We start from the raw sequence: 24,084 nt of genomic DNA, 5'->3' as shown, positions 1-24,084 counted from the left end.
CTCTCAAATTAAGGCACCCCTCCCACCTAAACTCTAGAACCAATCCGTCATCATCCTCTAGAAGCTGATTCCTATATTTTCCTCCCTTTATTGCAGGATATACAAAGCAAATTCCAATGTCAGAAGCAGGTCATAGATAAGACTTGGGTGTGAAATAGTTTATATTGAAGATCAATCATAACATCCATCTAATTATACTGTCTTTCAAAACAAAACACTCGGACAAGATGAAACTTCTCCATAAACCATATATAGCCTTTTGGCCTGCCACTTTTCAACCATTTACTATATATCTATAAAGCCCTATCTTTCTTTATTCTGTTTACACCTCTTTCACATTAGACCTAGTATTTTGATTAAATGAGCTATGTTCACCAGGGAAGAAAGACATGTAAATGATTCATTATAATAAAATATGTTCAATATTGTAATACTATTACAATACTATAGCTATATAATGGTGCTATGGAAAGGAAGGAGTTATTTAGGACAAATTCTCCAAAGATTGACATGAAGCTTAATCTTGATAGATATTTAGGAGTTTTCTAGGCACTCTAAAGAAGAAAAGGGCATTCTAGCTCAAAGAAATAGAATATGCTTGATTTAGAGGTATTAAAGAGTAGGATGTTAAGGAATTGCCAAGCACTCCTGTACAAATAGAGGACAGGCACATGTATGAATGAAGATGGAGATGAAATTAGAAAAAGGAGCAGGGTTAAGATCACAAAGGGCTATAGGATCCCATTTCAAAGGTTTAAGGTGGGGAATCAGCAAGATCTATGGTAACAGTGTAGAACAGGCCATGAGCAAGGTTAGAGAGTGAATACCTAGAGACTACCTAGGAGGCTCTGGCAATCACAGGTGTGTTTAATGACTAATTAAGGGAGAGAGTTGAGAGGTAAGAGAAATAATCAACAGAACTTTAATTCCACTGGATATGGAGAAATCAGTAATATTTTAGAATCTCTGGCATAAGCCATGCAGAGAACAAGCTAGCTTCAGTTCACATTAAAGTAAGCTCAAGATTCTTTTAAAGCCCAAAACTCTATTTAACCCCACCCTCCTACATCTAGCCTCCAATTTAATACAGACCCTCATTGATTCACACACAAGTCTCCTAGTAGCCCTGGAAACAAATCTCTATCCTAATCCAGTATTTCTCAAAGCATGCTCTTCAGTATACCTTAAGAGGATCTCCTGAGGTGCTTGATAAATATGTAGAGTTCTTGGCCCTATCCTAGACCCCAAGAAGGACAAAATTTGCATTTTTATACACTTTTTAATTTTAGAACAATTAGTCTAATGCAGCCTACCTGCTACTATCATATTTATTTTTCTCAAACCCTGCTTCCTTCATGTCACTTCCTTGTTCAAACTAATTTCTAATCTTCAAACTGGACTTCAAGAATCTCTTTCAACTTAATTTTTCAAGCTTTCCAATATATATTCTCAACAAAGTCAACTTCATCTCTTGTTTGCCTCTTATCCACCCCCTATGCACACAGTTTGGTTCCTTCTCTAGGCCTCTGCATCAAATATTTCCACAACCTGAGAGCTGCTTTTGGTCTCACCTCCCATATCAAATCCAAGCCATAATAATTAAGGATTCTCAAAAATCTAGCTTAAATTCAGAAACTTACATGAACTTTTCTCTAATTATTCTATGCCTACTTCTCTCTCCTGCTTATGAATTCCTACTACACTTACAATCAGCATGCACAATTTAAAGATTGACTCTTTCTATATATATTGTTATATATGGAAATATATATATTATTATATATATAAACTATAATGTCTTAATCTTATTTTCCAGTCTTCAATGAATCTAACACAATCCTTGGCACATATTAAGGACTAAAGAAATATTTGCTAATGTTTGAAATTACCTCAAAATACTGATGGCGTTTTTCTCCTGGATGTCACATAAATTTAAAAAGAAAAAACGACTAAATCAATTTTTAAAAGAAAAAAATATTAAATACATTCACTATTCTGAATAATATGGTACTTGATAATGGTAAAGATGTCTTCTGCCCTGGTATCTAAAGAAAGACTGCTTAGTCATGAAGACAAGGTATTTACAAATACCTCTCAATTTTAATACAGGACATTTTTGGTGTATTACATAATAGTATATCATGTCATTATGGCAATGAAATATAGTGCCTTGAGTATAAAATCTCTAAAAGACATGGGGGCACCTGCGTGGCACAGCTGGTAAAGCATTCAACTCTTGGTTTCAGCTAAATTTGTGATATCAGAGTTGTGGGATCGAGCCCAGCACTTGACTCTGCACTGAGCACAGAGTCTGCTCAGGTTTCTCTCTCTCCCTCTTCCTCTCCGTCTGCCCCTCCGTCCACTCATGCTCTCTCTCTTTAAAATAAATAATCTTTTTTAAAATCTCTAAAATTCAGCAACAAAAAGACCCTTAAAAAGTAATGTACACCAAACACTTCAATTTCTCCATTTAATACCTGAACCTCAAACAAATTACATGATGTGCCCAAAGTTATACAACCAATTAGTAGTATCTAACGAAGACAAAGACCTAGGCCTCTTTGCACATCAAATGTTGCTTTCATTACACTATGAAATCAAAGTGAGGTACTAAAATTAAAGTGAGATACTTAAACAAGAATTCCTGCAAACAGAAACCAAACTATGAGGAGTCTCTCTCTGCCATCCTAAGACACTGAGGTAAAACACTAAATTTCCTCAGAATCATAAAACTGAATCATAAAATTATAAGCTTAGGTATAACTCTAAAAAATAAATAAAACTTTCTAAAATAAAATATACAAGCATATACCAGTTCTAAAACATTTCCAAAAAGCACAGGAAAAATACTTACCATAGCCTACTTCTCATCACCTGATATTAATCATCTCACTACTTTGTAAAATATACTCCAAAAGAAAAACCAAATATAAGCAAAACTCGCTCAATTTCCAAAAGCAAAAATTCATATCTAAGGGTAAAATACATCTTTTGTACTCACCATAACTTTACTTCCAACTATCTGCAAGCAGTGGTCAACGGAGAGTGGTTATGGTGTGTAAAAAAAAAATAAATAAATAAATAAATAAAATAAAAAAAACACACAATAGCAACAATATTAGAAATCAGAAGCTTTTCACATAAGTGTTTAGTAAATAGCTAGCTATATGTATACATTTAATACTTTAGATCTAGAGGCTAAAACAAATATACCAGTATTAATTTCTATCATATTTCAAAAATATGTAGTCTGCAAAATAAGGATTCCCAAAAAAAAGACTATTACTGTTTGAGGATTTTTTAACTGTATTGTAATAGCCTAATATAGTATAATCTAAGTATCAACTGATGTAAAATTACATGTAACCAAGCATCAGAAATTTTACCAACCCACAGCTACTCAAAAAACTTACCAATAAAAACTGAATTTTTTCTTTCCTCATTACAACAGATATATTAAGGCTGAAATAAGGCCCTTTAGAATATAAATGTTGCATTTAAAGTCACGCATTAAGAAAGGAGATCTAGGTTGAAAATGAATATTTTATATTATGATTTTAAGGTTTTTAATATTGTTTTGTATTATACTTGAAAATTATGAAGAAGATAGATTGCTTATGATTCTAGTTGTCTAGGTCATGCAAACATTTGTTATTAAAAGATCAGATAATATATAACATGAAGACAAAGAAGCAATTATATGTGAGCATGCACATCTTCATAAGGAGGTAACAGTTCAAAAACTGAAACTTTAATTGAGCTTTCCTAATAGTTAAGAGATAATTGAATTTCTGAGAAGCTGAATTCTGTATAAGAAAGCAAGAAGTAGGTGCAGCCTGGGTACCTCAGCGGTTTAGCACCACCTTCAGCCCAGGGCATGATCCGGGAGACCTGGGATTGAGTCCCATGTCAGGCTACCTGCATGGAGCCTGCTTCTCCCTCTACCTGTGTCTCTGCCTCTCTCTCTCTCTCTCTGTGTCTCTCATGAATAAATAAATAAATCTTTTTTAAAAATATATTAAAAAATAAGAAAAAGAAAGCAAAATTGAAATCATAGTCCTAACATACTGTTATGCCTAAGCCCAATTATAAATCAAATCGTTATCAGATTCCTACACTTAAGTATCAGGCAATGTCCAAAAAAGAACTAATCTACAATCTAAAACCATTAATATTACAGCAGTTATTATCAATATTATCAATATTAACCAGCTAGTACTTTTTTTTTCCAGATAGTACTTTAAAAAGAAAAATAAAATACTGAAATCTCAGGAAGCATCCTAAGTTTTAAACAGGACACAAAAAGACAATGACAGTTGCCAAGCAAATTATTTCAGAGGAATACATGAATCTCCAAATAGATAAGCAGCTTTCTTAAATATTCATTCAATAGACTATTTAGAGGCAGTGATTGAATAAAAGCCTCTCTGGTGCCATTAACAGTCTTCTGAATTGAAAGATATGCTATAGACCTAACTTACTTCCCAACCAAAAAGACAGAGGTCTTCTCTATCTCTTGTTTATACAGCACAGACATGAGACTAAAACAAGAATGCAAGCCTGTCTTAATTAAGGCAAGTCTATACTTAGTGAGACAACCAAAGTATAGCCCATTAGTAATTCATTATGATTACAAAACGATTCTATTTAGCTAAAGCTCATATAGTGACCAGATTGGCTAAGGGAAGCTAAAAGAAACATGTCTGGTCATGTTTGACTTCAAATGTTTCACCAGAGAAAGAAAATATCTGCTAATAGCAAAAGCTAAACTATAAGACATGTATACACACATAGAGAGATGTTCTGCAACTTTCAAATGACAAGGTCTGTAACTTATATGTGTTGAACTAAAAATTCTACAGATATATTTGGTGTCACTATTTTAAATTATTTCCTATTAAGATTTTCTTCTAATTAATGATTCCTCTCAATGGGTCATGTGTCTTCAAAAATGTAACTTCACATATTTTAAAATCTCAACTTAAAAAATTGTTGAGTTACAAATAAACAAGTTAGATTTAAGTTAGTAATAAACTAGTTTCTTAATATTCTAAAAAAGACAATGGCTTTTGGCAAATTGTTAGGATTTCAGTGACTTATTTTTCCTAAGATAGAACAAATAGGATCCCCAAAATCACTGAGATATCATGCCTCTTTCAGGATTATGAATATGGGTGACAAAGTTTATATTATTAACAAAGCTTGGTTTTCCATCTCTGAAAATACATGCTGGTGTTTTGAAAATCTAAATTCTTCCAGATTTTTGTGGCTAAATTATGACCATGTGCCAACTACTGTAGGTCAGGTCTATAACCACACTTGATATAATGAGCAAATGAGTCCACCCTGAGCAGAGAAGAGGTTCTTCTCCACTCATTCATCACCGAGAGGCCTTTTCTAGCTACTTTTTCCTTTAACACTCACACAATTCAATATTCTCTAACATGGAACCTTAACAAGAAAACACTAGGCAATAGCTTTTTCATCAGTATCTTTTAATTTCCTATATATTTTTATTCCAAGCTTGTTTTAGCAAAAATAGTTACATAGCAAAAGAATTCTCTGCTTTACTTTGTGCTGAGTGTGGAGCCAGACATGGGGCTCGATCTCATTACCCATGAGATCATGACCTGAGCTGAAACAAAGAGTTGGACACTTAACAGACTGAACCACCCAGGCGTGTCCCTCCCCAGTAAAGATTTTTAAATAGTTTGTTTTTCCACATTAAAGCATGTTATACATTTTTTAACAAAAACTTAATAATCACACACATTTGTCAATTTTTTAATCACCAAGCATCAGAACCTCTGTACCAAATATCTTTAATTCATTCCTCCAGATAAACTCTTTACCCTTCTTCATCTGTTATCTGCGCTACCAGTATAGCTGTATGCACTTTATTAACAGGTTTATATCTCTCTAGTTTCTAGTTAGGTTTCTCTAATAAGGAACCCTAGGAAATTAGAATGAGGTAGGGGAATGATGTGAACGTATATTTCCATTGGCTCTCTCCCTGAAAGATTGTCCCGAGCTGGCTGTCTTCAATTAAAACCACTGTTTCTTGGTCAGTGTTCCTTTGTAGGCTGCGAACGCTACCAAAATAGCTTAGGTGAAAATGAATTTTATTGGTTAAATCTGCATTTCCTAGTATTGTTTAATTTGTAACCACGGCAAAGCCAACCATTATTTCACATTGCTGTTCCTTTGTCCATTTTTCTGTTAGGTCATGGAATTGTGGAGTTTCCCTAAAAATTCAGAATAACATTCTTTGGGGGTTGTATGCATTGCACCTAACTTCTTTCACTCTTTGCTTGTCTTTTAAGTTCATTTATGAATCCTTTGTAATAAAATTTTACTTTTAATTCAATACTAAAAAAAAAAAAATTCTCTGCTTTAAAAACCGGTCTTGAGCACAAACCTGTGTATTAGTTTCATCTTGCTTTACTGTCTGTACCCAGGAACCCAGGAGAATGATGGACATTCCCTACTGAGTTCATATTTTGTTTATTTTTCAATTCTATGCAAAATGATAAATGCAAGTGCTAAACGGGGAGATATATAATTTATGTTTAAAAGTAACTATAATTCTCACGTTTTATATGTGACTACAAAACATTCTTCCTCAGGAACACTAGCCCTTTATTTTTACGTCCAGACTAAAGTTTGGACTACATTTAAAGTATTTTCATGAAGAAGTGATTACAATCATATCTACTTTAAATGAAGAAACATTTTTTAAGGCTGACTTATTTATTAGCAACAATCGCGCCTAGGATAAAACTCATTGGCTACGAAACAGCCACTGCGCAAAGCTGAGACTGATTTATTTACTTTAGAGACTCTGCACACACACAAATGACTAGGGAGAGGGAGGGAGAGGATTTAAAGCAATGCCACATTGAAGGCAGAGCTGGATGTAGAACTCAATGCTATCACTCTGAGGTCACGAGCTGAGCTAAAAACAAGAAACAGAAGCTCCATTGACTGAACTACCCAGGTGCACCAACTAGAAAACATTATTAAATAGTATATCAATATAATAAAATAGTACAAGATATACAAGGCATATCTAAAGCCTATTGAAAGCAGGATGGAAACCTTAAGTTAAAACTAGGTAAAGAGGGGCGGAGCAAGACGGCAGAGGAGAAGGGTCGCCAAGTGACCTATCCCCACCAACTTAACTACATAACTTTCAAATCATCCTGAAAACCTACGAATTCAACCTGAGATTTAAAGAGAGAACAGCTGAAACGATACAGAGAGAAGAGTTTGCACTTCTAACAAGTACAACTCATTTCTAGCCACTCTGCACTAAGCAAAATGTTTAGACAAAACAACTCCCCACAAAAGAAAGAATCACAAACAGTATACTCTGCCACAGAGTTACAGAATTTGGATAATAATTCGATGTCAGAAAGCCAATTCAGAAGCACAATTATAAAGCTACTGGTGACTCTGGAAAAAAGCATAATGGTATCGAGAGACATCATGACTGCAAAATTTAGATGTAATCTGACGGGAATTAAACATTAATTAAATGAGATGCAATCCAAACTGGAGGTCCTGACGATGATGGTTAAGGAGGTAGAAGAAAGAGTGAGTGACATGGAAGACAAGTTGATGGCAAGGATAGAAGCTGAGGAAAAAAGAGAAAACAATTAAAACACCGTGAGGAAAAGTTAAGGGAAATAAATGACAGCCTCAGAAGGAAAAATCTAGGTTTCACTTGGGGATCTAGGGGGTGCTACAATGGAGAGAGGAACAGAAGGCATATTTCAACAAATCATAGCTTAGAACAACCCTAATCTGGGGACGGAAACACATATTCAGATCCAGGAGATGGAGACTTCTCCCCCTAATCAAAAAAACACTTCTACACCTGGAAATTTAATAGTGAAACTTGCAAATTCCAAAGATAAAGAGAAAATCCTTAAAACAGCAAGAGACAAGGGATCCCTAACTTACATGGGGAGAAATATTAGATTAACAGCAGACCTCTCCACAGAGACCCGGCAGGCCAGAAAGGGCTGGCAGGATATATTCAGGGTCCTAAACGAGAAGAACCTGCAGCCAAGAATACTTTATCCAGCAAGGCTCTCATTCAGCATAGAAGGAGAGATAAAGAGCTTCCAAGATAGGCAGAAACTGAAAGAATATGTGGCCACCAAACCAGCTCTGCAAGAAATACTAAGGGGGGATTCTATAAAAGAAAGAGGAAGTCCAAGGAAACAATCCAAAAACAAGGACTGAATTGGTATCATGATGACACTAAATTCATATCTTTAACAGTAATTCTGAATGTGAATGCGCTTAATGACCCCATCAAAAGGCGCAGGGTTTCAGACTGGATAAAAGTGCAAGACCCATCTATTTGCTGTCTAAAAGAGACTCATTTTAGACCTAAGGACACCTACACCTGCAAATAAAAGGTTGGGACCATTTATCATTCAAATGGCCCTCAAAAGAAAGCAGGAGTAGCCATCCATATATCATATGAATTAAAGTTTATCCCAAAGACTGTAGTAAGAGATGAAGAGGGACACTATATCATACTTAAAGAATCTATCCAACAAAAGGACCTACAATCATCAATATTTATACCCTAAATGAGGGAATGCCAACTACATCAATCAATTAATAACCAAAGTGAAGACATACTTAGATAATAATACACTTATACTTGGTGACTTCAACACAGCACTTTCTATAATCGACAAATCTTCTAAGCACAACATATCAAAAGAAACAGGAACTTTAAATGATACACTGAACCAGATGGATTTCCCAGATATTTACAGAACGTTATATCCAAACGCAACTGAATACACATTCTTCTCAACTGCACATGAAACTTTCTCAAGAATAGACCACATACTGGGAAAGAAATAAGTTATTAACTGATACCAAAAGATTGGGATTGTCCCCTGTATATTTACAGACCACGAAGCTTTGAAACTTGAACTCAATCACAAGAAGAAATTTGGAAGAAACTTAAACACCTGGAACTTAAAGAGCATCCTGCTAAAAGATGAAAGAGTCAAACAGGAAATTAGATAAGAAATAAAAAGATTCATGGAAACTAATGAGAATGAAGATACAACCCTTCAAAATCTTTGCAATATACCAAAATCAGTCCTAAGAGGGAAAAACATCATAATACAAACCTCCTTCAAAAAAATGGAAAAAACTCAATTACACAAGCTACCCTCACACATAAAGGAACTGGAGAAAAAACAGCAACTAAAACCTACACCAAGCAGAAGAAGAGATTTAATAAACATTCATGCAGAACTCAAAGAAATAGAGACCAGAAGAACTGTAGAACACATCAACAAAACGAGTTGGTTGTTTCAAAGAGTTAGTAAGATAGATAAACCATTAGCCATCCTAATTAAAAAAAAAAAAAAGAGAGAGAGAAAAGACTCAAATTAATAAAATCACAAATGAAAAGGGAGACATCACAATCATACCAAGGAAATACAAACAATTTTAAAAACTTATTATGAACAGCTATACACCAATAAATTAGGATATCTATAGGAAATGGACGCATTTTTGGAAAATCACAAACTTCCAAAACTGGAACAGGAAGCAATAGAAAACCTGAACTGGCAAATAACCAGGGAGGAAATTGAAGCAGTCATCAAAAACCTCCCAAGACACAAAGGTCCCGGCCAAATGGCTTCCCAGGGGAATTCTATCAAACGTTTAAAGAAACCATACCTATTCTACCAATGCTATTCCAAAAGATATAAAGGGACGGAATAATTCCAAACTCCTTTTATGAGGCCAGCATCACCTTAATTCCCAAAACATTCAAAGACCCCGCCAAAAAGAATTATAGACCAATATCCCTGATGAACACAGATGCAAAAATTCTCAACAAGATACTAGCCAATAGAATCCAACAATACATTAAGAAAATTATTCACCAAGACCAAGTAGGATTTATCACTGGGATGCAAGGCTGGTTCAACACTCATAAAACTGGTTATCAACGTGATAGTTTATATCAACAAGAGAAAAAACAAGAACCATATGATCCTCTCAATAGATGCAGAGACAGCATTCGATAAAATACAGCATCCATTCCTGATCAAAACTCTTCAGAGTATAGGGATACAGGGAACATTCCTCAACATCATCAAAACCATCAACAAAAAGCCCACAGCAAATATCATTCTCAATGGGGAAACACTGGGAGCCTTTCCCCTAAGATCAGGAACAAGACAGGGATGTCCACTCTCACCATTGCTATTCAAGATAGTACTACAAGTCCTAGCCTCAGCAATCAGATGACAAAAAGACATTAAAGGCATTCAAAATGGCAACGAAGAAGTCAAACTCTCTCTCTTTGCAGATGACATAATACTGTACATAGAAAACCCAAAAGACTCCACCGCATGATTGTTAGAACTCATATAGCAGTTCGGCAGTGTGCCAGGAATCAAAATCAATGCCCAGATATCAGTGGCATTTCTAGACACTAACAATGAGACTGAAGAAAGAGCAATTAAGGAGTCAATCCCATTTACAATTGCACCCAAAAACATAAGATACCTAGGAATAAACCTAACCAAAAAGGTAAAGTATCTATACCCTAAAAACTACAAAACATTTCTGAAAGAAACTGAGGTAGACACAAATGGAAAAATATTCCATGCTCATGGATTGGAAGAATTAATATTGTGAAAATGTCTATGCTACCCAGGGCAATTTACACGTTCAATGCAATCCCTATCAAAATATCATGAACTTTCTTCAGAGAGTTGGAAAAAATCATCTTAAGATTTCCGTGGAATCAGAAAACAACCGAAATAGCCCGGAGAACATTGAAAAAGAAAACCAGAGCCGGCAGCATCACCATGCTGGATATCAGGTTTTAGTACAAAGTTGTGGTCATCAAGACAGTGTGGCACTGGCACAAAAACAGACACATAGATCAATGAAACAGAATAGAGAACCCGGGAATGGGCCCTCAACTCTCTGGTCAACTAATATTGGACAACGCAGGAAAGACTATCCACTGGAAAAAGGACACTATCTTCAATAAATGGTGTTCGGAAAATTGGACAGCCACGTGCAAAAGAATGAAACTAGACCATTCTTTTACACCATACGCAAAGAGAAACTCAAAATGAATAAAATATCTAAATGTGAGACAAGAATCCATCAGAATCCTCGAGGAGAACACAAGCAATACCGTTTTTGAACTTGGCCACAGTACCTTCTTGCAAGATACATATGAAGGCAAGGGAAACAAAAGCAAAAATGAACTATGGGACTTCATCAAGAAAAGAAGCTTCTGCACAGCAAAAGAAACAGTGAACAAAACTAAAAGACAACCTACAGAATGGGAGAAGATATTTGCAAATGACATATCAGAAAAAGGGCTAGTATCCAAGATCTATAAAGAACTTATTAAACTTAACAGCAAAGAAACAAACAATCCAATCATGAAACGAGCAAAAGACATGAACAGAAATTTCAAAGAGGAAGACATAGACATAGCCAAAAAGCACATGAGGAAATGCTCCGCATCACTTGCCATCAGGGAAATACAAATCAAAACCACAATGAGATACCACCTCACACCAGTGAGAATGGGGAAAATTAATGAGACAGGAAACAACAAATGTTGGAGAGGATGCGGAGAAAAGGGAACCCTCTTACACTGTTGGTGGGAATGTGAACTGGTGCAGCCACTCTGGAAAACTGTGTGGAGGTTCCTCAAAGAGTTAAAAATAGATCTGCCCTACGACCCAGCAATTGCACTGCTGGGGATTTACCCCAAAGATACAGATGCAGTGAAACAGCAGGACACCTGCACCCCGATAGAAGCAATGTCCACAATAGCCAAACTGTGGAAGGAGCCTCGGTGTCCATCAAAAGATGAATGGATAAAGAAGATGTGCTCTCGGGATCCCTGGGTGGCGCAGCGGTTTGGCGCCTGCCTTTGGCCCAGGGCGCGATCCTGGAGACCCGGGATCGAATCCCACGTTGGGCTCCCGGTGCATGGAGCCTGCTTCTCCCTCTGCCTGTGTCTCTGCCTCTCTCTCCCTCTCTGTGTGTGACTATCATAAATAAATAAAAATTTAAAAAAAAAAAAAAAAGAAGATGTGCTCTCTATATACAATGGGATATTACTCAGCCATTAGAAACGACAAATACCCACCATTTGCTTCAACGTGGATGGAACTGGAGGGTATTATGCTGAGTGAAATAAGTCAAACTGAGAAGGAGAAACATTATATGGTCTCATTCATTTGGGGAATATAAAAAATAGTGAAAGGGAATAAAGGGGAAAGGAGAGAAATTGATTGGAAAATATAAGTGAGGGTGAGAGAACATGAGAGAATCCTAACTCTGGGAAACGAACAAGGGGTGGTGGAAAGGGAGTTGGGCAGGGGGTTGGGTGACTGGGTGACGGGCACTGAGGAGGGCACTTGATGGGATGAGCACTGGGTGTTATGCTATACATTGCCAAATCGAACTCCAATAAAAAATTATACAAAAAAAAACAAATATGTAAACAGCCACATATTGGGTTATAGTTTATGCAAATATTATTGTCATGATCATGAAAATGTCAAAGGTAAGAGGACTGTCACTGAATGGTATCACTCTCACCTTCAAAAGGAAAGTACATAAGCAATTTTCTTAGTTTTAACAACAAAAAACAATACAATTTAACGTCTCTCCAAGATATGAAAGGTTTAAAACATGTTTATCAACAGGCTTTCTTTCATCATAACATTTGGTACATGAAAAAATAATAGCAAATAAAATGTATAAATTTGAATCTCTAATAAAAGTGCTATATGCATGTCAGGTGCTCATATGTATGCTGAATGAAACAAATAAGGGTCATATACTAAATAGTAAGTACTGATTTGAGGCTAATGCCTGAAACAGAATTTTCAAGTCTTATGAGAAACATTCTATTTCCATATTTCAAATAAAGCAATTCAAAGAGCTCATCCAATATTTATCCCATTTTCAGCATTTGAATGTGCAAAATGAGTCCATAACCTAAAGTTTACATGTCTTTGGTCAGCTGAAGAGGAAACAATATGAGAACAAATAAAAACAAGTTCTACATAGAGTAAAAATCAAAATGTTAAAGAATAAGAGCTTTGTAAAATCTTCATCATATTTAATCCCTCTTATGTAATCAAAAACGACAAATGAGCCATAAACACTAACAAAACGTTACCATTAAAAATACCACATGATTATTCATATATTATTATCTGTACTTTGCATTCAGATTTAATTATATAAATTTACTAGTGTATTTGCTTTTAGGTATTTGAAAAACAACACTAATGTACACCCTGCATTTCCTAACATATTTTACTGTGAACAATAACTTGAGTGTAAAACAAGAAGAGATTTATCACAATTTCAAAGTAAGACCCTTTGCATCACCAAAATCTATTGAAAACAGCACTCGTAAATTTCACATCATTTGGAACATATTTCTGACCTTGGATATGAGGAGCAAAGTAAAATACATGCTGTTGCCCTGCTCTGGCAGAGCTGGACTGTGTTATGTTTAAATAATTCAGCATTCAGATTCAGCTTGCTTAAACAACAATATGAAATCAATACAATTGTAGAATTTAGGGTAACATGCATTAATAATTGCCATTTCAATTACTGTACTGAAGTAGTAGTAACAGGATAGCCAAATAATTTTAGAATATTTTTTCCAATGAGGAATTATTTTCTTTACTGGCCAAGTTTGTAATTTAAAATATGTATTTTTGGGATGCCTGGGTGGTTCAGTGGTTGAGCATCTGCCTTCAGCTCAGGGCATGATCCCAGGGTCCTGGGATTGAGTCCCACATTGGCCTCCCTAAGGGGAGCCTGCTTCTCCCTCTGCCTAGGTCTCTGCCTCTCTTTCTGTGTCTCTCATGATAAATTAAAAAAATCTTTAAAAGTATAAAACTAAAATAATATTAAAAAATAAAATATTTTTACATGTAAATGCATGTGTTATATTATTTATATACACATATAATATACATACCACACAATCAAAATCTGTATGTGTATATGTACAGATATATCAAATGTTACATGTACATATGTGTCTATATACATACAACATATATACACATATACAGTGATTCTATGAACTCTAGCTGTATAAAGCTTTTTCCTTACAGAAATGTAAAAGATACATTTCACCATTTCAAAAATACATTTTTTTCTTACAAAAAGAAATCAAACCTGAAGTCTATTTTTGGAAGCAGCTTAAGAAGTAAACAAAGTTTACTTAAAACACTAAAGTTTCTCCTGCTGAACACAAGTCTTTTGAAACTCCTACAGATTTCATTAAAGCTCATTCCTATTAAGCACCTTATTATATTAAATGATATTATATTAATTATACTAAGTTACGCTGTACAATAACCATTATGAGGTAGTTTATAGTTAGCACCACATAAAATAATAAAAAACTAAAACAGCATATTAAAACTATTAAATTTAAATTTTTTAAATTAAAATTAAAAATTAAAATTAAATTAAATTAAAAATTTCATGCAAGAAACCAAACATAAAGCTTAAATGTCAACTTAGTTAAAACTTGTGACTATCCTATGTTTGTGACTTCTCCTTCAAAATTCAAAATTTTCATATAAGAAACAGTATATGTGGTGGAATTACTGCAAATTTCTGTCAATTTTTAGGATGAACAAAAAACTACTGCTCCAAAACTCATTGGATTAACTCAGAGCCTTCTATCCTAAGTCTGTATTGTTTACTAAGTCTAATTGTAAGCAGTTTTTAAATATATACCAAATGTGTAAAAATACACATAAGTGTTTTTTTCTTAATAATCTATAGAAGTACAGTGAGACAAGAACTTTTTTTTTTTTTAGACAAGAACTTGAAGAGCTGAGGTTTATTTAATTTTGAGCAGATAATGCTAAACTCATTGGTAGTGCTGGGGAAGTGTCACTACTTACAGATTTGGCAGTAGCAGAAATATACTGGACAACCATCTCACGCTTGGTGGTAAAATCTTTGTTTCGTAAAGGAGCTTTTCGTTCTTCATTAAGGTTCATGTCCTCCTATTAGAAAGAACATCTATGATAAGTGTTTAAAAATTTCTGTTTGAATTTCAAAAGTGATTAATAAATACTAATATTCTCTTTTAAAATCATACGTCCTGCTGTAACTACCAACAATGCTCATTTTGGTGGATACTTCACTATTATTTCTTATTTCAGTTTTTACCATAACATTGTATAAATTTTACCATATATTAATGGTTTATATCTCTACCTAGTCAACCAATGAGCAGAATGAAAAAATGTTTTTAAACTATTCCACAGAATAAACTGGCAGCTATTTTATAGCATACATCAGATAACCTTAGCACAGATATTAATTTACCCTGATAGCAAAAATAAACAATTTACCATTTGGCATATTCTCCCTTAAGATCACTATTATCTAGAAGAACAAATATGACTTTTAAAGTAATAGGAAATATCTATCTACAATATGTCACTGAAAAAAAGTTCCTGAGAAGTTGCTGGATTCTGAAAGCAAAAAAAGAAAATCAGAAATATAATCAGCTGTGTTTGGATGACAAAAATTACTCAATAAAGGAAAAAATATTAAGTTACAAGAAATGTTTTGAGATTCAATAAGCTTCAATTTGACTGGGAATCTTCCTTTATTACATGATACCCACACATATTATATTGTCACTGGACAAATTATTTTTCTTCACTTTGAAATTATACTAACCCTTACAACACGGGATCCCTGGGTGGGTCAGCAGTTTAGCGCCTGCCTTCAGCCCAGGGTGTCATCCTCGAGTCCCAGGATAGAGTCCCCATCAGGCTCCCTGCATGGAGCCTGCTTCTCCCTCTGCCTGTGTCTCTTTCTCTCCCTCTCTTTGTGTGTCTCTCATGAATAAATAAAATCTTATTTAAAAAACCCTTTCAACATATTAAGACATTAATAAAGGATCACAAAACCAAGGTGGAAATGTCTATGATTCAAAAAGCAGCATCAGGAGAACTTGGGTGGCCTTGTTGGTTGAGCATCCAAATCTTGATTTCAGCTCAGGTCATGATCTCAGGGTCCTAAAATGGAGTCCTGCATCAGGCTCTGGGCTCATCAGAGTCTGTTTGAGATTCTCTCTCTCCCTTTGTCTCGCCCCCAACTCACATTCTCTCTATGTATATAAATAAATATTTTAAAAAGCAACATCAAATGAAAAGACAACAGGCAGAATGGGTGAAAATGTTTCCAAATCATATATCTGATAAGGGACTTATATCCATAATATATAAAGAACTCACAAATCAACAATAAAAAGAGAACCCAACTACAAATGGGCAAAGGATCTGAACAGACATTTCTCTAAAGAAGATCTACAAATGGCTAGTACCCACATGATGTTCAGCATCAATATTCATTATAGAAGTACAATCAAAATGAGACATCACCTCACTTGCACTAGGATAGCTAAGATACAAAAAGATGATAATAGGAAACATTGGTAAGGATATGGAGAAACTGGACCCTTCACACACTGCTGGTAAGAATGTGAAATGATATAGCCCATTTCAAAAATAGTCTAGCAGTTCCTCAAAAAGTTACACATAAACTTACCACATGGCCCAGCTTATACAAAAAAAAAAAGAAAAGAAATATGTCCACACAAAAATTTGCACATGAATATTCACAGCAGAAGCATCAACGAGTGGGAACAATCCAAATGTCCCTCAAGTGATGAATGGATAAACAAATGTGGTATGTCCAGACAATGCAATATTCAGTCATAAAGAATAACCAAGTACTGATAAATGCTATAGCATGAATGAAACTTGAAATCACATATGCTAAGTGAAAGAAGCCAGTCACAAAAGACCACACATTGTATGATTACACTAAATGCCCAGAATTGGCAAATCTATAGAGAAAGAAAACAGATTAGTGGTTGCCACAGGCAGGGGACGGGGAATGGGAGAATTGGGGTATGACTGCTGATGGGTATGGTGTTTTTTCGGAGTGATAAAAATGTTCTAAAATTGACTGTTGTGATAGCTTCATAACTCTTAGAATATACTAAAAAACACACTGAAATGTTTAAGATGGTGAATTTTACAGTATGTGATTTATATTTCAATTTTTTAAAATCAGTATTTTTTCTTTTTATTCTCTTAATAATTCTGGCCATTACTATTTTTTTAATAAAGGAAGGTAATGAGCAGAAATAAAATCAACATTAAAGACTCATGTAAGAATGTGAGGGGGAGAAAAGGATCCATGAAAAGAAATCAAGCTGCATCTACTATAGAATACTAATTTCAGTGACAGCAAGAATCTCTTGATCTATTCTTGCATGCATTGCAGTGACTCCTATGATGTGTTCACAGTCAATATCTATACATTTTATTTATATATAACAGGATCCTCCTTACTAATCACCTCTGTCACTGTCTCTACCCCTATCTTTCCTATCGTATATCCTTAATTCTCATTTGTATATTGGCCTTCTGACTTGAAGACAGAAGACATTTTTTCCCTCTTCCTCACTCATAGATAGGCTAGATCTAGCATTGTTGAGTCAAAGCAGAAGCAGAGAAACAAGGCTGGATAGCATTTTTAATGTAGCCCACAGATGCTCACCTATGCCCTGATTTGATTTCAACTAACAGAAAACCTACTACCTCACAGTCAGCCCATCTCATATTAGGGAAGTATAATTTTAGCCAAATTTTTCCTTAGAAGACTTAATGCACAACAAAATAGAATAGTCAAAGTTGCAGGACTGGGTCATTATTTATTTCTTCTCTACTTTCTAAATATTGAATCACTTATCGACTGGAATTGTGCCATGCACCGAGGACTCTGTATGCTAGGCTGGCTATGGGAGTGCAAATTGAAAGAAAGCTTGTAGCCACAAACGAAATGAATTCTTTATGCAGCACTTAGAACAATGCCTGAGGGATCCCTGGGTTGCGCAGCGGTTTGGCGCCTGCCTTTGGCCCAGGGCGCGATCCTGGAGACCCAGGATCAAATCCCACATCGGGCTCCTGGTGCATGGAGCCTGCTTCTCCTGCCTATGCCTCTGCTCTCTCTCTCTCTCTCTCTCTCTCTCTCTCTCTCTCTCTCTGTGTGTGACTATCATAAATAAATAAAAAAAAATTTAAAAAAAAGAACAATGCCTGATACTTAGTCAACGCTATCTTTGGTAAATAAATAAAAATAAATAATTCATGATCTAGTAGGGAAAACATATATGCAATTATAATACAGGCATGTAGGGCAATCCCCGTGGTGCAGCGGTTTAGTGCCACCTGCAGCCTGGGGTGTGATCCTGGAGACAAGGGATGGAGTCCATGTCGGGCTCCCTGCATGGAGCCTGCTTCTCCCTCTGCCTGTGTCTCTGCCTCTCTGCCACTCTCTCTCTCTGTATGTCTCTATGAATAAATAAATAAAATCTTTAAAAATAATAATAATAATAATAGAGGCATGTATGTGATGCTTTGGGAACACAGATGATAGATGGAAAGATCAGAGAAGTTTTTACCAGGATTTGGGTCTTAAAGAATGAGAAAAATTTTAGTGAAGTCTAAGAGAATAGCTAGGAAACCATAGTGTCTTCTGTCGTATTTGGCTTCTCAGTATCATTTAAATACACTCTCTACATTTTAATACATTCTCTCAGTGTCAGTCCCACCAAACCAAAGAAGAATCCATAAAAACTACATTTGCCAGACTCCCTTATGACTAGAGTACAGAGATATGGCTTAGTTTCCACCAATGAAATGCATTTACAGGTTTTGTAGATTCAGAAATGAACTATATAAGGAAGCAGGCCACAAGTAAGCAATCCATTTTGCTGGCATGGATGGCAATACAGGAGATATGGTTATGGAATTGATGGCTGCAGCTGTGTGTTTTTTATCACGACAGTTGGACCAAGTGGTTCTGGGATGGCAATAGCCCTTCACTGGACCAAATTTCAGTTGTGTGGTTCTGAAAGTTATTCCTATATTATCTGAAGCCTGTTTCTATAACCCTCCTGACCCAAGAGCTACCTAGTAACTCTAAATAATAGTCAGTTATATATAACTAGCCAGAACAGCTTCTCTTTCATTCAATAATTTGGGCTACTAAAGTAATTCAAGTGACTAGTGATAAGAGTGTGACCCAAGAAGATGCAAGTCAGACTAGGCAAAGGTTAAACTAAAAAACCATGTAAATGTTATTTAAAGGCATCATTCTCTCCTTCAGGCTAAAGTGTACCTAACTGCTTCAATTATTTTAATTTGACATGGCTTAGTGTTCGTAATTATTTTTCTCAAATACTCTGTGCTTTGATCAATGCAAGGAAGGAAAGGACTACCACGTCCCACATCTTGAAATACCTTACCTATATTAATTCAGCGTCTGATTTTATGACCTTATTGTCCAGCACATCATTTTGCTGACTCACAGTGTTTCCATCAAAACCCCTAAGCACTGCTTACATATGCTAGGCTAGGTTTCTGGTTAAATTATAGTCTTTGACAAATGTGGTTGGCATAAATCTGCATCTCCCAAGTAGAATCAACTCTGGAATGCTAACAAGATTGAGTGTCCGTATCTGTACACCTCACAGCCAAGCATAAGAGTGTGGAATTGCCACATCTGGCAGTCTCTAGGTAGACAGTTGACTCTTCTTCCAGTGATATTTCTACAGTATAATGTGCCTCTGTTTAATTTTTAATGGCATATACTGCTAAGATCATACCATCAGAGTACAATCATGGAAGTAGGCAAAATAAGGAGGATATGAGACTATAGGCTTAAAATAATGTTGTTAGGTTTAAGTATGCTCATGCACACTAAGCCTGGTTTATATTAACTAGCTTTCAAAGACTGCTTTAATAACGCAAGGTTGTTTGAAGTTTTCCTACATGCACTATGAAATTACACGTTTCCATTACTTCATTCATGATGATGTTCTCTCTTCCTAGAATGCTCATTTTAACCACCCTCTCCCCATTCCTAACCCTTATCCCATCTCATCCCACCCACCCCACCTAAATCCTTATCTGGTTAACTATGAATCCTTCCAATTTATCTTCAAATTTATCCCTGAAATACCTCATTTAGAAATGACTATCTACATTCTATTCTTCCATATTAAATCCTATATTATAGCACTTAAACTGAAACTATCTGATAAATCCACCTCCCCTAAACCCCAAGCTAATTTCAAAGTACAAAGTGAAGCCAAAGTCGTTCCTGGAACGACTAAACACTTAATAAATATTTGTTGAACCAATGTGGTATTTAGGAACTTTTCTCTAAATATTTTAATTTGATTTACAGCAACTAACATTTTTATACTTATAAATTGGTTACAAAGTTTGATTAGGAATAGGTATCATTCATATGAACAGAAGAGACCACAATGACTCATTTTATTCTTATAGAAATAAGATGCATACTCCTAATTAGGCAGTGAATATTTCCAAATCATTAACTCCAACTTTATAATACAATCATTAAACTAAATACACCAATACTCATTATGCAATATTAATTCTAAACAATATAACTGAACAAGAAACTCTTCTAAACTCACTAGTTCTTAAAGTACTCAAAACCAAAAGCAAGTTTACATTAGAACATTAGTTAGTACTTCCACAATACATGAGAAAAATATAGTACTTTGTAGCTACAAAAAAATGTTGTTTAAAGTCTAAATATTTGACCACCTATATTTTTAAAGCTGTATTGTATTGTTTTTTTTAATAAATTTATTTTTTATTGGTTCAATTTGTCAACATACAGAATAACACCCAGTACTCAACCCATCAAGTGCCCACCTCGGGGCCCGCCACCCAGTCACCCCCACCCCCCCCACCCACCTCCCCTTCCACCACCCCTAGTTCATTTCCCAGAGTTAGGAGTCTTCCATGTTCTGTCTCCCTTTCTGATATTTCCCACTTATTTTTTTCTCCTTTCCCCTTTATTCCCTTTTACTATTTTTTATATTGCCCAAATGAATGAGACCATATAATTTTTGTCCATCTCCAACTGACTTATTTCACTCAGCTTAATACCCTCCAGTTCCATCCACGTCGAAGCAAATGGTGGGTATTTGTCATTTCTAAAGGCTGAGTAATATTCCATTGTATACATAAACCACATTTTCCTTATCCATTCATCTTTCGATGGACACCGAGGCTCCTTCCACAGTTTGGCTATTGTGGACATTGCTGCTATAAACATCGGGGGGCAGGTGTCCTGCAATCTCACTGCATCTGTATCTTTGGGGTAAATCCCCAGCAGTGCAATTGCTGGGTCGTAGGGCAGATCTACTTTTTAACTCTTTGAGTAACCTCCACAGTTTTCCAGAGTGGCTGCAGCAGTTCACATTCCCACCAACAGTACAAGAGGGTTCCCCTTTGTCCACATCCTCTCCAACATTTGTTGTTTCCTGCCTGGTTAATTTCCCCTATTCTCACTGGTGTGAGGTGGTATCTCGTGGTTTTGATTTGTATCTCCCTGATGGCAAGTGATGCAGAGCATTTTCTCATGTGCTTGTTGGCCATGTCTATGTCTTCCTCTGTGAGATTTGTTCCTGTCTTTTGCCCATTTCATGACTGGATTGTTTGTTTCTTTGCTGTTGAGTTTAATAAGTTCTTTATAGATTTTGGAAACTAGCCCTTTATCTGATATGTTATTTGCAAATATCTTCTCCCATTCTTTAGGTTGTCTTTGAGTTTTGTTGACTGTATCCTTTGCTGTGCAGAAGCTTTTTATTTTGATGAAGTCCCAATAGTTCATTTTTGCTTTTGTTTCTTTTGCTTTCGTGGATGTTGCTGTGGCCGAGTTCAAAAAGGGTGTTGCCTGTGTTCTCCTCTAGGATTTTGATGGAATCTTGTCTCACATTTAGATCTTTCATCCATTTTGAGTTTATCTTTGTGTATGGGGCAAGAGAGTGGTCTAGTTTCATTCTTCTGCATGTGGATGTCCAATTTTCCCAGCACCATTTATTGAAGAGGCTGTCTTTCTTCCAATGGATAGTCTTTCCTCCTTTATCAAATATTAGTTGACCATAAAGTTGAGGGTCCACGTCTGGATTCTCTATTCTGTTCCATTGATCTATTTGTCTGTTTTTGTGCCAGTACCACACTGTCTTGATGAACACAGCTTTGTAGTACAACCTGAAATCTGGCATTGTGATAGCCCCCAGCTATGGTTTTCTTTTTTAAAATTCCCCTGGCTATTTGGGGTCTTTTCTGATTCCACACAAATCTTAAAATAATTTGTTCCAACTCTCTGAAGAAAGTCCATGGTATTTTGATAGGGATTGCATTAAATTAAAGCTATATTTGTAAACACAAAACCATTTATTTTCCTTCAAGCATGATGCAATGTTAGCATTCCAGATAAATTGACTTCTTCAGCAAAGAAATTTCATATTCTTAAAGTTATTACTGAGGAGCCATATGAGAATAGTCAAATGAGGTTAAAAGTTGAACCACCTGTCTATTCATTTTCATATTCATTCATTCATTCATTCATTCATTCATTTTCAGTCTCTTGTTCTCTTTATCCCATCCCCTCTCATTCTCTCCCTTCATAAATTTTTTAATGGGTGATAATATAATTTTGAAAACTTTCTCCTTATCTTCCAACATCATTTTTTTATTTTCCACTATTTTTTCTATTTTGCATTATGAGAAGTGTCGACCTATTATTTTTATATCTCTACTTGCCTATGATCGAGAATATTTGTTCTTTCTATAAATTTGTTATAAATTTCTATGTATTTTTTTAAGATTTTTATTTTATTTATTCATGAGAGACACAAAGAGAGAAGTAGAGACATAGGCAGAGGGAGAAGCAGGCTCCTGGCAGGGATCCTGATGTGGGACTTGATCCTGGATCCCAGGATCATGCCCTGAGCCAAAGGCAGATGCTCAAACACTGAGCCACCCAGGCATCCCAATTTCTATTTATTTTCTATAAACTGTTTCTGTTTCTGCAACATATCTTGATCCCAGTTTAAGGCTGCATTTTCCAGTTGCTCTTTTAAAATGTGAACTTGACTTCACCATCAAATGCTTGCCTTCTTCCTTCTGCTTGTCAGTAGTAATTATTCAAGTATTCTTTAACTTCTATGTTGAAGGGAACTGTACCCCGAATGGAATGAACCAATGTTACCCTAGTATCTAAAAATATGCCTAGCATGAATAATTATTACAGTTTTATTTTACAATATTTGTTTAATTAATTTTTTCTAAAGATACTTCCATAATTCCTCTAGCTACTGTGAACTGGAAAGAAAAAAAATCTGTAAAACTCCAATAAAGTTATCAAGAATTTGCTACATAACTAAATAGTTGGCCAATTCTACCTGGAATTAAGTAACTACCTCATGTTTTCAAAAGATCAAGTTAACTTTACCTATACAGACTGCAGTCATAAAACATATAAAAGCTCAGACTGAGCAAAGTTAAAGGAAAAAAGTTATCTAAATTCATTATCTCTACCAAAAGTATAAAGCCAAAAAAGCAAGAAAAAAGCATGATATTAAATGAATATCATTGAGTATGGCACAAAAATTCTTATTTATTTCTGTTTTCAGGTCTTATTGGAGGGATGTAACTTTTAATACCAAAATATGCCTCTTTACCATCAGGAGGGTAAATTCAGAACATATGTTGGATATTTAAAAAACACCAAATATTGCTTTTACTTTCCCATAATCCTTAATTCTGAAACAGTAGTTTCCAGAGTCCAGAGACTAAATAAAGGATCTGCTGTAATTTGAGAAATATGTATTTTTATTTAAAAATACAAGAAAATAAGGTCTAATATGTAACATAACAATGGAATCATCACTGGATCCAGAGGCCCTTAAGATAAATGAGGTATCTTAAGCAGAGTGAGGTGTTCACAATGCATATCCGTTCACTGTCAGTGTACTGCAACATACTGCAGCTTACATGTATGTGGCTAAATGGATTTACAGGTTGTTTTCTCTAGTTTTAACTAAATCAACCATCAAAAATAACAAAAATGGAAAAGTGGTATTCAAAGATT

General features: G+C 35.3%; 1 protein-coding gene across 3 annotated transcripts in view; it reads right to left on the bottom strand.

Annotated features, from left to right (window-relative positions):
* DIAPH2 (diaphanous related formin 2) overlaps positions 1-24,084 on the bottom strand; it is a 1,101,152-nt gene that overhangs the window by 995,324 nt on the left and 81,744 nt on the right. For 2 of the 3 annotated variants that reach the window (XM_055337637.1, XM_055337639.1), the window contains 2 exons: positions 14,979-15,083; positions 3,002-3,022 (listed from right to left, as the gene is read on the bottom strand). In XM_055337637.1, the coding sequence (XP_055193612.1) occupies positions 3,002-3,022; positions 14,979-15,083 (126 nt within the window). The remainder of the gene's footprint in view (positions 1-3,001; positions 3,023-14,978; positions 15,084-24,084) is intronic. The other variant, XM_055337638.1, reaches the window with a different exon arrangement.

This window comes from Nyctereutes procyonoides, unplaced genomic scaffold (assembly GCF_905146905.1).
Source record: "Nyctereutes procyonoides isolate TBG_1078 unplaced genomic scaffold, NYPRO_anot_genome, whole genome shotgun sequence".
NCBI classification, from domain to species: domain Eukaryota; kingdom Metazoa; phylum Chordata; class Mammalia; order Carnivora; family Canidae; genus Nyctereutes; species Nyctereutes procyonoides.
The sequence above is the reverse complement of the archived record's forward strand: the minus strand, read 5'-3'. Positions and strand labels throughout refer to the sequence as shown.